At 37.0% G+C, this 15,690-nt stretch overlaps 2 protein-coding genes across 2 annotated transcripts in view; one reads left to right on the forward strand and one right to left on the reverse strand.

Moving 5' to 3' along the window:
• The window catches only part of BUB1B (BUB1 mitotic checkpoint serine/threonine kinase B), a 55,379-nt gene extending 45,180 nt beyond the window's left edge, over window positions 1-10,199 (forward strand). Inside the window, exons 17-23 of the mRNA XM_055537353.1 lie at window positions 49-189; window positions 521-621; window positions 2,692-2,841; window positions 4,471-4,613; window positions 7,151-7,322; window positions 8,106-8,212; window positions 9,646-10,199. Of these exons, the coding sequence (XP_055393328.1) occupies window positions 49-189; window positions 521-621; window positions 2,692-2,841; window positions 4,471-4,613; window positions 7,151-7,322; window positions 8,106-8,212; window positions 9,646-9,877 (1,046 nt within the window). The 3' untranslated portion in view covers window positions 9,878-10,199. The remainder of the gene's footprint in view (window positions 1-48; window positions 190-520; window positions 622-2,691; window positions 2,842-4,470; window positions 4,614-7,150; window positions 7,323-8,105; window positions 8,213-9,645) is intronic.
• The window catches only part of SRP14 (signal recognition particle 14), a 173,883-nt gene that overhangs the window by 142,439 nt on the left and 15,754 nt on the right, over window positions 1-15,690 (reverse strand). The gene's annotated exons all lie outside the window — the stretch shown is intronic.

Raw genomic sequence — 15,690 nt, forward strand, 5'->3', positions numbered from 1 at the left:
ACCCATTTTGGTTTTAAGGTAATTTTTTTCTCAACTTTTTTCACCCAGACAACCCTACTCAGTCACCCTGGTGTCCACAGTATCGCAGACAACTGGTAAAATCCCTACCAGAGCTGAGTGTCTCTACAGAGTTTTTTGCAGAAGATAGACCAATGCCTAATTTGGAAATAGAGAAGGAAATTGAATTAGGTAAGTATCATTGAATGCATGGCCTTTTGTGTGTGACAGTATATAAATAAGTGACTATTTATACTTGAACTTGATGCTTAAGCACAATCAATATTTCTAGAATATAAGAAACAGCATTATAGAAGTTGACAAATTCATAAGTTTATGTCCCAGTAACAGTAGGAATTCTGTTTTCCCCTCTTTCAATTTTTAACAAATGATTTTGAAAAGTATTTTAGATGCTACTAACTGGCAAATATAAAGTTCCTTTAGCCCTTAAACCAGGAAATAAAACCTAGGGGGCTGTACATATTCACACTGACTTTTAAATGGAATCACACCTTCTCAACAGATAATGAGGAATATTGCATTAGACAAGAATACCTGGTATGTGAAGACTACAAATTATTCTGGGTGACACCAAGAAACACTGCCGAGTTAACCCTAATAAAGGTAGGACTGATTCTTTGTCATTTCATTTACTTCATAAATAATGTCAGTTGAAGCAGTAATTGTAACTCCATGGCACCATCAAAATCCCTCTGTTAGTCTAGGAGCTGCCTTATATGAAAGTCAGTGATGCATCAAGAAATCGCTCACCATTATATGCCAAGGTCTGTTGTGAAAAATGACAGGGTATTGTGTAAATCTCTTAATGTGTTCAAACATGTTAGGTATTCTGTCAGTTTTATCTTCTTGAGGACATCCGAAATTTCCTGGCTTCCTTCAATCTGGACAAGTTACATTCTAGGATACACACACACACATACACACACACTATATTACTTTGAAATTTCCATTCACCATCATCTCAGGGATTCATATTACCTCTTTTTTATATTGACTGCCTAGTTACCTTGGATCCCTGTTTTTTCCTTCTTTCTTGATTTAAATCTTCATATTTCAGTAGCTCCTTGAGAAAGGATGTATAGGATATAAAATTTTTAAAACCTTGGATGTCAGAAAATTTCTTATTCCATATCTTTATTTGATTGGTAGTTTAGCTAGATATCAGAATTCTTGGTTTAAGACTTTTTTCCTTAGAGTTTTGAAGATGAGCTTCAGTAGCTTTTGGCTTGTAACCTTGCTTTTAAAATCTTTTGCCATTCTCTGATTTCCACCTGCCCCACCCCTGCCCCCCAGATCCTTGTAGGATCTTATGTTTGTCCCCAGGATTCTGAAATTTCACAATTACGTGCTTTGGTAAAAGTCTATTTTCACCCATAATCTTAGGCACTTGATGGCCATTTCAACCTGGAAACTTATTCAGTTCTGAGAACTTACCTTCAAAGAAAAAATTATTTCTCCTCTCAGTCTTTGCTGTTCTTGTATCCTAGAATTCCTTTTGTTAGGATTAAGGGTTTCCTGAACAGATTTCTTTAAAAATCTTACCTTTTTTTCCCGTTTCTCTTTATATTTTTGCTTTACTTTCTGGAATGTTTTATCAACTTTATTTTCAGCCTTTTTACTGGGTTTTTAATTTCTTTTATCATGTATTAAATTTGTAAACTTTCTTTTTTGTACTCAAATTTTTTCTTCTTTGTAGAATTCTATTCTTCATTTCAAAGATGAAATATTCCTTACCTCTCTGACTATATTAACAGTGCTTTAATTTTGCTTTCTCCCTGCTTCATCTATTTTCTTTTGTCTGTTTTGATCTCCATCTTTCATATTTGAGGCTTTCTTCAAGTCTTTGGCTCTCTCTTCATATTTAAGCATGGGCCTCTAGAAAACCAGTTAAAACTATGTATATGGAGGGACCTTGACAGCTGTAGGCCTCACAGTACAATGATCTCATTTGACCTTGATGTTGGAAAAACCTCCAGTCTTTAGGTCTTTTCTCTTGAGCTTATCAGATACCTCAGAGAAAACTTCTGGTTTCTTACCTAAGGTATATAATCCTGGCTGCTAGTCTCCTAAAAGCTTCATGGGGAAATTAGTTTGGAAAGTAGAAGGGCAGGAAGGTACATCTTAACATTTGACATATATATTCTTTTCCTTATGGCATTCCCACCTTCAACTGTGCATAAGTGTCCTTTAGTCTAGAGCCCTTCTGTTTTATATTCTCTAGGGAAAAAAAAAATGGTCTTCAAGAATGAAAGAGAGGCTGGGCTACAGGAGCCGGAGGGGTAGTCAGGGGTCTAACTTTCTCTTGAACAGAGTTCAACCCCTCCAATGTTAGCTCCACATTCACTCTTACCTCTATTGATAATTAGTGCTACCAGTTTCATATTACAGAAAGATGGTCTTGTAATATAAATTTGGTTGCTGTCAGCTTTCTCCACTGCCAGAATCAGCTTTCTTGGGTCTGTTAAGTGGATTGTTACCTCTTAATATTCTGTTTCCAGCTTCCAGAATATCTTGCTGCTCTCTTCTTTCCTAAAGGTTTATGCCTTTTCAAATATCCCTTTTCTACTATTATTTCTGTCAGGATATCAGAAGGGCTGGAGGGAATGTTTTCAATCTGCCAACCATTACCATAGATTCTAATGGCTTTTATTTTTAAAATATATTTTCTTACAGGTATCGTCTCAACCTGTCCCATGGGACTTTTATATCAACTTCAAGTTAAAGGAACGTTTAAATGAGGAGTGTGATAATTTGTGTAGCTGTTATCAATACCAAGATGGCTGTATCGTTTGGCATCAATATATAAACTGCTTCACCCTTCAGGTTTGCAATAATATGAAAACATACCATTTAAAATCCTTAAGTAGAGAGATTTGTATGCCATTTGGCAAAGGAATTTAGTATACAATTCCTATTAATCTTCTAGAAATAGACTAATTAATTTATTTTCCCAAAGTTATTTTGACCAAGAACACATTTTAACTCTTTATTATGTCAATTTTCAAACATATAAAAGGAGACAGAATTGTGTAATGACCCGGTCATTTATGATCGTCACCAGCTCATGGCCACTTTTGTTTTAAATTCCTGGTCTGATAATTCCAATATCCCTGCCATGTCTGGCTTTGATGCTTGTTAAAATTGTGTTTTTTGCCTCTTAGTATGCCTTGTAATTTTTTCTTGATAGCCAGACATGATGTACTAGGTAAAAGGAATTCCCTTTAGTAATATGATGATAACATGTGAGGGGAAGGAAAGTGTCGTACAGTGCTATTATTTATCATCTTTTGTAATGTGCATATGCCTTTGGACTGTGAACTTCACAACTTTCTCAGTTTCCTAAACTGCCCCCCATAACCTCCCACCTGCCCAGCTTAGGTGGGACAAAATAGCTGGAGTGGGCTGGAATTGGATATTTCTCTTATCCAAGGTCAAGTAGACTCTGATAATATCCCAGTATGTTAGGCTCTGGTTAACTAGTTTCCCCTGAAGGCAGGCCTTATTAAAAAGAACAGAGTGCTCTGGCCTGTTTCAAATGTTTCTTTTTCCCCTCCCCCTGCTGGAAACAGTAGGGGAATTTTTCTACCATATTTACTGTGAAAACCTGATCTTCTCCTAGAGGTGAAATTCACAAAAATGTGGGTGCTTCCACTATACTTACAGATACTAGAAGAGTTGTTGATTTTTTAGTTTGTTCATCTTTTTACATGTTCGGACAGAGTAGCAACTTCCAAGTTCCCTACATGAGGAATGGAAACCAGAGTCTATTTTTGCCACTCTTGTTTTATCTATACTACCCCTCTGGATTATTTTTAGAACCCAAACACAATATATCTTTTTTTTTGACCATGCTGCAGGGCTTGTGGGAATCGCAGTTCCCCATACAGGGATTGAACCAGGACCCTTGGGAGTGAAAGCCTGGAATCCTAACCACTAGGCCACCAGAGAACTCCTTATAATATGTGATTTTATTCTTTGGACTATTCTTAAGACAATTTTATGGCTTTTTTTTTTTTTTTGGAGATTATTTCTCCTATCATTTTTATTATTTTTTTTTTTTATGTTTCTGAGATTATTTCATTTCTCATCTCTCTTTTTAAATTGAAGTATAGTTGATATACAATGTTATATTAGTTTCAGGTATACAACATAATGATAGTTTTGCTGCAATTTTGATGGTAATATGAATTCTCCAAAATTGTTGGCCTGAGGATAATTTTAAACTACCATTTATATAGAGATCCTACTATGGGCCAGCCTCACCCTGTATGAACAATCTTACTGGAGAGCAGCATTGTTGAAAATGGGACAAAAACCAATCTGCAAAGGAGCCCACATTCTAACAGAGAACCCACATTCTAACAGAGAACCAGGAAGAGTACAGAGCAGCAGTAAGCAAGGTATTGAACATGTCACCCCAATTTAAATAATTTTCTGTCCTTCTATTTCCAGGATGTTCTTCAACACAGTGAATTTATTACCCATGAAATGACAGTATTGATTATTTATAACCTTTTGACAATGGTGGAGAAACTACACAAAGCAGAAATAGTCCATGGTGACTTGAGTCCAAGGAGCCTGATTCTTAGAAACAGGTTGGTCCTTTTCATTCTCTTATAATTCTATCAGCTTTGGCTTAAAACATGGGTAGTTTCCATTTTCTTTTGCCTTTTGATAAATACCATATTAAAGAATACTGTATGTTAAGAGGATATTTGCTTCCTAAAAGTCAGTAGTCACTGAGAATAGTTTAAAAGTATTCAAAGGAAAAAAAACACACACACATTGAAGAAATAATCCAGAAAAAAAGAATTAACTCTATTGTGATGATTCCTGTTTAGAGAGATGTACAAGATAAATATTTGGGGAATGTGAAGTAGATTGTCTAGTGTTTCTTTCTGTGGGGCCAGCACAGAGATAGATTGCTAGCAAAGTTGAGGCACTGCTCAGTTTCAAAGACCAAAGTTTAAATCATACCAAGCTGAGGTAATTGCTGAGAGAAATAAGTAAAACCAGAGTGCGAATGCAAACCATGCCAAGAAAAGGGGCTTAGTGTTGAAATCCAGTTTAGCCGTCAAGTTCAAGGAAGGAAATTTCAGAGCAGGAAATAAGAGATGAAACCCAGATACTCAATTAAGAAAATATAGAAAACATTGAGGCATAAACAAGGCAAAAATGGTCAACAATTTTTGTTTTATGGAAAGGACTAGAGGACCAGCACACCTACCTAGTCTAGTGGTCATTGATCTCATGGTGTTTGAGTAAGTAGTGTAGTTTAAAGATGCTTTTTCTGTCCCAAGCTTGTGACTTGGGTAAGCAGTTAACTTTCTCTTTGAGGTCTTTGGTGTACACGAAAAGCTGGAATCATTCTCTGCATTTCTCCTGACTACTTACTCTGTAAGAAGAAACTGAATTAGACTCCAGATCATAGTTGGCATGGAAATTAAATAAAAGAATCTGCAGTGTATTCCTGCAATCATAACCTTTTGGTTATGAGCATCCTGCCTTCTTTCCTGAGATGATGGAGTCTTAAAGGCTTCCCCAAGCATAATACAGCAGCATTTCTCATCCAGAGTACCAGAGATACTTAGTGCAAGTCTGGTCCAAGCATTTCAGGATTTTTATATCTATTCCCCTATAATTACCTCCCACCAAATTAAATACAAGTTACAGTCAACCAGTCATTGTGATCACCAAACAAATCTCCCCATATGTTTCTAAATGTGAAAAACCCTGGTATAGTTTTTATTTTGACTCTGTTTCACAGCACTGAAATTTCAGAGGGATAGTACTAGAGTTCACAGGGCTTTTCTCAGGACTTGTAGGCAAAGAGATTTTCTAAGCCTTTTTAGGATTGGGCATTTGTATTCTGTATATTTAGATATCCTCTCAGTCCCCAGAGGACTCCAGAAAACCACATAGTGTTCAAGGGACATTGCCTTTTAATATGTCACAACTTTTCAAATTTGATAGGAAATTTTGTGTAGATTCACAAGGAATTGAAAGAGCCTTTTGAAATGATTTAATGCAGTTTCTATATTGTGTGTGTGTGTAAAATGAGATCCAAGAAAGTGGAATGTCTTTCCCAGGGTAACAGTGAATGGAAGATTAGAGAGTTAGGAGACCTTTCTGCTTTTCGTTATTCTAAGAAACATTTTCCTACCTCTCCCAAGTTTTGAAAATATTTGGGGATTACAGTTTTATGGCCAAAATAAAATTGTAAAGCCAAATGGGAACAGTTGTAAATTTTAAAGTAAAATAGATAAGCTGGTGCTGTGGAGGTATATGTGATAGGATTAATCAAAGCCTCTATTTAGAAATATAGGACCTGCCATTGATATCAATCAGGAACTGAGAAAGCAGAGAAAGAAAAGGAACACATTAAAAATAATCCATTTTTTCCTCATATAAATAATTCCTTTATCTCTTTGGAGAACAGCTTTATTACATGGAATAGGTAATTCCAAGGAAAATCAGTAGTGAATTAGTGCTGTTAAGTTGTTTGTGTGTGTATTTTTTAAGGAAATAAGGATTGTAATTACAGATAAGTGTAAGATAGAGTATGGTATTAGTTTAACGTAAACAGGATAGTTTACAGTATTTTGTAAAGGTGTCACTTTACCAAAAAACAGTCTTATGTTGTTTTTAATTAAACTCAGTGAAGGAGTCTGAATGATGCTCAGAAAGCCTGATCTATAATAGTAAACAAGAAAGGCTATGCCACCTACAAAAGCTTAATTTCCTCCATCATAATCCTTGTTAGTGTATGAATTATTGCTATTATATATGTTAATATCTATAGTACAAGGTCGAGGCCTGCATTCTGCTTCTAGTACTTAGTTTATGTAATATGGAAACTTGGTAAATGTTCTGTTGTGACCATGCACTTTGGCTTCTATAGCTTATGCCAGTAAACTACTCTTGACATTGCCCAGTTGGGTGGATACAGGCACTTCTCTTATAGGTGCATTTTCATAACTAACCACTTGAGGGAGCTATTGGCATAGCTAAAGCACACCTGCGGTACCTCCTTTTTTTTCTTTGCCTTTTTTTTTTTTTTTAAAGAAGACCAGCCATGCAGCTTCTTTCATGGCCTGTTTTTTTAATCTCCTTCTCTTAAATTTGGGCTTAGAATCCACGATCCCTATGATTTTAATAAGAACAATCAAGCTTTGAAGATAGTGGACTTTTCCTACAGTGTTGACCTTAGGGCACAGCTAGACGTTTTTAACCTCAGTGGCTTTCGGACTGTACAGACCCTGGAAGGACAAAAGATCCTGGCTAACTGTTCTTCTCCCTACCAGGTAAGTGTAAAATAAGCCAGAGCAAATATGGAGAGGGTTTCTTCATCTCTTTCTTACCTAAATAAGCCATGAAAGCTAATGTTTACTGATTCTATCTCCTGAAACAGATGACCTAGTTTTCATATATCACCAAGTCAAGCAAAATGTACCATTTTTCTGTCACAACACTGAAGAATATACACATACACGTGCAGACACATGACTAACTCAGTAACTAAGTGTCAGGGCCGTTTCTACCACTTATCTGTGTTGTATTTTGTAAATCATTCTCTGTGATCTTCTGTAAAATAAAGATAATAGTTTGCTATATGTACATTAGAATTCTTGTGAGGAATAAATGAAATAATGTATATAAAAAGAACATTAGGACAAATGTAAAGTATTTTATATGGTGGCATTATATGCAAAAATCCCTTCTGACTCAGCTCTGGATATATGGCGTTTGCTGATTGAATATACAGCATAACCCTGAACTAGTCATGTGCAACACACTTAGATCACAGCTGGAGTCCATGCATATTTAGTAGGTATACAAATTTGAATTTGACAGTCCAGATATTATTGTCATCTTTTGTTCTTAAGGATAATTCCTAGAGTTGGCTCTGCTGCTCACTTCTTTGGGGAGTTTCTCCCTTTACTGTAAGGATAAGAACAGTCTACTGAAATGTATGTCATAAATAAACTTAGCTAAGCACTATAATGCCTGTCAACTTCCTATATAAATAAATTGGCATCATAGTAGCAGAGAATGATTTTAGCTGATAGTGCTTTTTGTGATTTCAGGTAGATCTGTTTGGTATAGCAGATTTAGCACATTTATTATTGTTCAAGGAGCACCTACAGGTCTTCTGGGATGGTTCCCTCTGGAAACTTAGCCAAAATATTTCTGAGTAAGTATTGGTGATTTCAGGGTCTTTGCCTGTCCAAATGATCTTCTGTTTATCTCCGGTGCTCTCTCTGCTTTGACAGCTTGGTTTCTTAATCCAAATGCCATGATTTCATTAATTTTAACCAGTTTTCATTAGATATTCAGTGGAGTACCTTGTTCAGGACAGAGGAATTATTAATAAGAAGGGAATCAAACTATTCAGCTTCAGGACATTATTTTGAACCTAGATATATAAATATGACATATAGGTTGACTAGAGTATGGAAGTCTCTCAGTTTAGAAGTCTTAATAGAAACATTTTGTGAGAATAATTTTCTAACCAATTGGTGTTAGTCTTATACCCCTTTTTAATTGCTTTTATGAAAAGGTAATAAGCATCTCTTGAAGAGAGTTAAATTTCTAAATTACATAATAGTTTTAGGCTATTATTTATTTAATGAATGGATAAAACCAAAGCAGAGAATTGAATCTCCTTGGTGAGGAAGTAAATGCTCTCTTAATAAGAGTTGCTTGGTCTCAGAACCTTAGTATTCCCTCAAGCCTGCTCATAATACTTACTAAATATCCCATCTTCCATCTTACCTTATCATAGTTGTTAACTTCCCAGAATAAGTATAACAATCTATCACCTACTAATAGATTCTTTAGTTAAAAGAAGAATCAGTATTGATACTTTAACACCACTTTACTTCCATTTTCCCCTCCCAACAATTGAATTGTTGTTTTTCTTTACTCAGAATTTGGCCAGTCTTATTTGTCTCTAACATATACTTTCAAAATGGGTTTGAAATATAATTAAGGCATAATATAGGATACAGTTAGGTATCTCCAGTTGGTTATGGTCCTAGATGAGTCTTACATAAGCAGAAGCAGGTAGGGGCAGGTGGGATTTTCTAACAACCTTGCCTTATACAATAATAGAAGCTTATCTGATTTAAAAAAAAATTTTTTTTAATACAAACATCATAGACTTAAGCAGTAGTTACTTCAGTCGAGCTTAAGATTCTGAGAAGGTTGTAAAGATAATAAACTACTGGGCAAGGGGAGAGAGGAAGCTGTCATCTTTCTAATGACCTAGACGTTAGGAAAGTTAGAGGAGAGGAGACAAATTTTGTTTTTCTTCTAGTCGTAGAAGAGAAGTGCTGCATCTCAGTACATGGAGGAAATTTATAGATTCAAATGAAAGATTTTCTTTCCCTTTAGGTGCGTTCATTGTATTGTAACTTTTCCCACTGTGGTAGTCTTTTTTTTCTTTTTTTTTTTTGTAGTTTCACCTTGCGGTTTCAAAGGACACTGCTTGAGTGATCTCTAACCCTAGAGTTAGGTATTACCTTAAACCATGTTGGTGCATAAATGTACCATTGAGTTAAACACAGAAAGAATTCAAACTCCTATATGCCTAATCTTGATGAAAATGGTTTTATATATTTTTAGGCTAAAAGATGGTGAATTGTGGAATAAATTCTTTTTGCGGATTCTGAATGCCAGTGATGAGTCCACAGTGTCTGTTCTGGGGGAACTTGCAGCAGAAATGAATGGGGTGTTTGACACCACATTCCAAAGTCACCTGAACAAAGCTTTTTGGAAAGTGGGGAAGTTAATCAGTCCTGGGGCTTTCCTCTTCCAGCAAGATAGGCAGTCAAGCCTCTCACAGATTCCTGCCTAAAATCAATGGTTGTACTATGGAACACTGTATCTGTATATGCTGTGATTTAATTTAGGTACACTACTAATACTTTTCTAGTTTTTGATAGAAGTGTATTTCTACGTAACTGACATTTTCTTCTCAACAATGTACCTACTCTTGGCCTTGACTAAGTTTAACAAAGAACAGTTTTATTCTAAATAGATTCAATATTAATGGGTACCTTGCTGTCATTTAACACATTTGCCTCAACTTTTCCTTGTACTTTTCCCATTTGTAATTTGTTACATGTATCCTTGTGATCACTATGTATTTTGTAAATAATAAAATAGTGTTTGTTAAATTTGTGCTTCTAACATCTCATCTACTTTTTGCCAGCTAAGATAATAAATAGCCTTATTTTGCAGACAGGAGCTACTTTACCATGGAAATTTGTGTATTCTAGACTTGCAACTGTTATTATAGGATCATAATAATACAGAATAGCCAACCATTCCTGTAGGTGTTCCTGACTTTCCACTAAATGGTCTAGATTGAAAAGTAGATGAAATGGTTTATACAAGACCAAATTTTCTTAAGTTTCAAGTGGTAAAGTTTTTTTTTATTATGTCTTAATGTTTTCATTTTTTTATCCACCACGCCCCTTGGTCTTCTTATATAATCTAGTGGTGCTGTTGCTGCTGGGCCTCTTGATAAGGGCTGTGTGAGTTAGGGGAAAAAAGATTTTGAATGGACTTTAGCAACCTTTCAGAAATGGAATGATCATCATTCTGTTACATGCAAAATGACTTGTTAGGGGCAAGGTTAGTGAAGGATTAGAAGAAGGTTTTTCAATTGAAAAATTTGAAGAGGCAGAATATTAGAATAAAAAGTTGACTTGACACAAGGAATCATTTGGGAGTGCATAGGTCTAGATGAAGTATTAGACCACTAAGCAAGCTTGAATTATATCAGGTTTGGAGATAGGGAAGAAAATCTGTAGGAAGGGCAGTGAAAACTATTTCATATCTAAATATCAAAATTATCAAATGTGCCTCTTATGTTGGTGCCTGTTTTTTGTTTTTTTTTTTTTAACTCTAGTTGTCACTGTTACTGCTCTAAAATTGCTGGAAAGCAGAAGATTCTAAGTATATCTTAACTAAAAATATTTAGGCATATATACTTGAAGCACTGAAACATGACTTGCATCTGAAGGATAATCAACTTAGAAATTTTTGCTCTTAACCAAAATATGACGTTCGATACATTTTCATGTTTGTTTCTTGTACAACTAAAGATATAAAATTATATACTGTACCTTTTATGTAACTGAACCCATCTATCCCTCTGCTGTTCTCTCATTTCTCAATCCACCGCTTTGACATGTAAAGTCATTACTCTGAGGCTGGATGGTAAATTTAGATTCTTTCTTAACATAGGCTTAGCTTCCATCTAGTGAATTTTTCAGCAGCCTTGACAGCATGACTGACAAAGCACTGCTTTATGGATACAGCTTTATTTCTGAAAGTCTGCTGTGAGGAGAGGGAGGGAACTCTGAGGAAGTTAATTTATTAGGGAACTTGGAACTGTTTTGCCGCCTCTTCCTGCATTCCCCATCCCTTCCTGCATTCCCCATCCCTTCCAATCCTTCTTTGTAGAGGTAAGAAAATATTACCTGATCAGTTAGGACCTATGATGTCTTCGTTTTCTCTTAGCCTGAGCATAAAACTATAAAGTGGGTGTGTTTGCCTCTTCCTTATAATTTATGTTGTTTGTCTTGGGAGAAGGAAGCCTCTATTTGACTTCCTTCAAATGGTTATTTCTTGTCTCACTAAGGCAGTGATAGTGTAACGATGGACCTGAGGAAAAGAACACAGTTGAAAAGAGGATTTTCACTTTTGTTTGAAAAGAAAGCATGGAAGTACAGTGCCTCACCATTCACAAAGTGTACATCCACTGATTTTCTACCACTGTTAGCGTCTTCACCCCTGTGACAGTTGCACAAGAAAGCTTCCACCCAGGTCACGGTGCTCTGCTGCCAGACCTGCATCTGGAAATGAAAAGAGCTCCTGTAGCATTAGGACTTTTGACTGTTAGTTGGGCTGTTATCTCAAGATAGATAAGAAAGCCTTTCAGAGGGTTAGCAGAAAACGCTTTGAAATGACTCTTGTATTTAGGCTAAAATCTTTAAGCAAAGACAGCAAAGAAATGCTTCTTTTCTATTGCTTTGGAAAAAGAGGAATTCTTCCTCCAGCCTCACCAACTTTTACACCAAATTTGCTTCCAATCTGGCTTCTAAAATTAAGACTTCCCTAGTGAGGAAAATGCATTAAAAAAAAAAAAAATTTAGTATGGCAAACTTCAATCTTAATGAGGTTCTTGGTTCCACCAAAGATATAAGAAGCTACAAATATTTAATAGGATAAAGGTGGCAGTCCAGGTAACTGGTATTGAAGCATGGATTAGAGTTGGAACTTAGAGGATGAACCAGTACCAGCACTAGTTCATAAAGCATGCATGCAAGCTCAGCTGTGTCCTACTCTTTGCGACTCCACGGACTGTAGCCCGCAGGCTTCTCTCTCCCTGGTATTTCCCAAATAAGAATACCAGAGTGGGTTGCCATTTCCTCCTCCAGGAAATCTTCCTGACCCCAGGATAGAACCCAGATCTCCTTGGCAGGTGGATTCTTTACCACTGAGTCACCTGGGAATCCCTAACTCATACAGCACGCTTGTGCACATTAGGAAAAGGCTCCTCCTCCTGGTGCATTCAGTCCCTTCCTATGCGCCATAGCTTGGCTGGATTTCACTCCCCACTTACCCTCTCAACCTGGCGCCCTTGTGCAGTGAATACATTGCACTGCTATATGCAGTAGTCTTTCCTATTTCACAGCTACCTACACAAAAAGATCAAAAGCATTAATGTAAGAAGCTGAAAATATACTAGATGACTTTGTAATTTTTTGTCTGTGACATAAAACCAAGAATAAACCAAGAAGATTGCTATTTATTACTATAATAGATAAAAAACAAAACCTAACATAGTCACCGATCTCCCCTTGCCCCCGCGAAAAAAAGAAACTCTAAGCTCAAACTAGGAATAATCACTGGCCACATGTTTGCATCATTTTTCACTTGCATTATCTCAAGGTCTTATAACTAGTCTCTCTGCTCCCCCCACACACCTCCAGTCAAAGCAGAACCCTCCAGTGGCTTCTAGTCTCACACAGCTCAAAATGGGAAGACTTCTCACAGCCTGCAAGACCCTACCAGGTCTAACCTAGCCATTCCCTCACCTCTTCCCTGACTCCTTTTCCTTCCTCACTCCACTGTGGCATGCCCACCTCCTTTGTCTTCCTTAAACATGCCAACTAGTTTCCTTCTTTATGAACGTTTAGCTTTCCATTTCTTCTGCCTGGAATATTCTCTCCCATAACTTCACATGCATTACTCCCCTACTCCCCTTCAGGTGTCTTCTCAGATTGCCACCTTATCAGAGGCCTTCCCTGGCTGTTGTATACAAAACACCACGCCCGCCCTTATACACACTGCTGTTCTGCTGTCACTCTCTGTCTTTCTTTACCCTGCTTTATTTTTTCCATAGCATATATAGAAATATATTTTATCCTTTCCCCCTGTATCCCACTACTAGAATTTAAGCTCCTTAAGGGCAGGGATTTACTTTGTTTTAACCCCAGTGCTTAGAGCACAGTCAAGCAGTATTTTATACCTAAGGTACAAAGAATTTTTTTAAAAATGAAAACCAGTTGAAATGACAAAGGGCATGAACAATTCACTAAAAACATTTCAATGACCGACATGTGAGTTGTTCACTCTCATTCCTAATTAAATAAAATGCAAAATAAATGTGAAATTTTCATCATCATTCACATAGTAAATGGTTGAACGTTGTATTTGTGAGGGTGAGTGGAAATAAGCACTCAGATGTTATTAGTGGGAGTGCAGATTGGTACACTACCAGGAGGTGATTTGGCAATATTTATTTAATTTAAATCTGAGAAATTTTCCCCCAGATTTTACCTTAAGCATTGGCACAGATGCTTAAAGATGAAGCACTGCATGTGATAGCTGTCCTTCTGCCTCCAAGTCTCATGAGTCCCACTGGGGTAATCAGTGCAGCCAAGCCTGGCAGAAGAGGCTCCTGAAACCAACGCAGAGGTAAAACCAGACCATTTCTGTAGATGGCGGTGGCGCTTGGGCATTGGTGCCGAAGCCCAAGTCTTCCAATTTGGCATGAGCCTGTAGAGATGGCAGAACCTGAGTTAGACTTTGAAAGTATAATTCCACACATTTCCGCTTATGTTAAAAAAAAAAAACTGAGGGGGGAAAAGTGGTTGTCTTTGAGGAGAGGGGCAGCGAGAGGAATGAATAAAGGCTTTTACTTCTGAGCACTTTGAACATTCTGATCACTTCTTTTATGTCTGTGGGATAATCTAGGCTAAGAAATTATGGGCTATGGTTTTGTCATCTTTTCCCTTCTCTACATTAAAAAAACAAAAAGCCCTAATAAATGTTGGGTTTCTGTTTTTTAAGCAGGAAATTTAGGAGACTGCATCATCCATATATAAAAACAAGATTAATTTGGAATTAAAATGAGAGTAATAGCAATTTTACATTACTGAAGATAATATATCTAAACTTCCATCTTTGGTATGTTAAAAATCCATACATGTTCAAATATTTTATAATGTTTCTATTCAAAATACTCTTTCTAAAATTATCATCTTCCTACTATTGCAACTTCCTATGTCTGAACTGGGGTTTGAATGACAAAATTTGACTTTTCAAAACAAAAAACATTTTATAGGTTTTGTATAAAAGCTCATTGAGTTTCCACAAACTGACATAGTATGATTAAGAAAAGAACAAACTAATAAACTCAGGCTAAATGTCTGTAAACATACTTTTTTCCATCAAAGCATACTACTTCCAATAGTCTTGCTCTTTAGAGGTTCCTACAGCAAAGTCTCGGCTCCCTAGCAGTGTTGTCCCCTAATTCAAATTGACTTCTCCATGGGAAGTTCAGTTCAGTCACTCAGTCGTGTCTGACTCTTTGGCACCCTATGAATCGCAGCACGCCAGGTCTCCCTGTCCATCACCAACTCCCGGAGTTCACTCAGACTCACGTCCATCGAGTCAGTGATGCCATCCAGCCATCTCATCCTCTGTCGTCCCCTTCTCCTCCTGCCCCCAATCCCTCCCAGTATCAGAGTCTTTTCCAATAAGTCAACTCTTTGCATGAGGTGGCCAAAGTACTGGAGTTTCAGCTTTAGCATCATTCCTTCCAAAGAAATCCCAGAGCTGATCTCCTTCAGAATGGACTGGTTGGATCTCCTTGCAGTCCAAGGGACTCTCAAGTGTCTTCTCCAACACCACAGTTCAAAAGCATCAATTCTTCGGCACTCAGCTTTCTTCACAGTCCAACTCTCACATCCATTCATGACCACAGGAAAAACCATAGCCTCGACTAGCTGGACCTTTGTTGGCAAAGTAATGTCTCTGCTTTTGAATATGCTATCTAAGTTGGACATAACTTTCCTTCCAAGGAGTAAGCGTCTTTTAATTTCATGGCTGCAGTCACCATCTGCAGTGATTTTGGAGCCCAAAAAAATAAAGTCTGACACTGTTTCCCCATCTATTTCCCATGAAGTGATGGGACCGGATGCCATGATCTTCGTTTTCTGAATGTTGAGCTTTAAGCCAACTTTTTCACTCTCCACTTTCACTTTCATCAAGAGGCTTTTTAGTTCCTCTTCACTTTCTGCCATAAGGGTGGTGTCATCTGCATATCTGAGATTATTGATATTTCTCCCGGCAATCTTGATTCCAGCTTGT

The sequence above is a fragment of the Bubalus kerabau genome, chromosome 10, assembly GCF_029407905.1.
Source record: "Bubalus kerabau isolate K-KA32 ecotype Philippines breed swamp buffalo chromosome 10, PCC_UOA_SB_1v2, whole genome shotgun sequence".
Taxonomy (NCBI): Eukaryota; Metazoa; Chordata; class Mammalia; order Artiodactyla; family Bovidae; genus Bubalus; species Bubalus kerabau.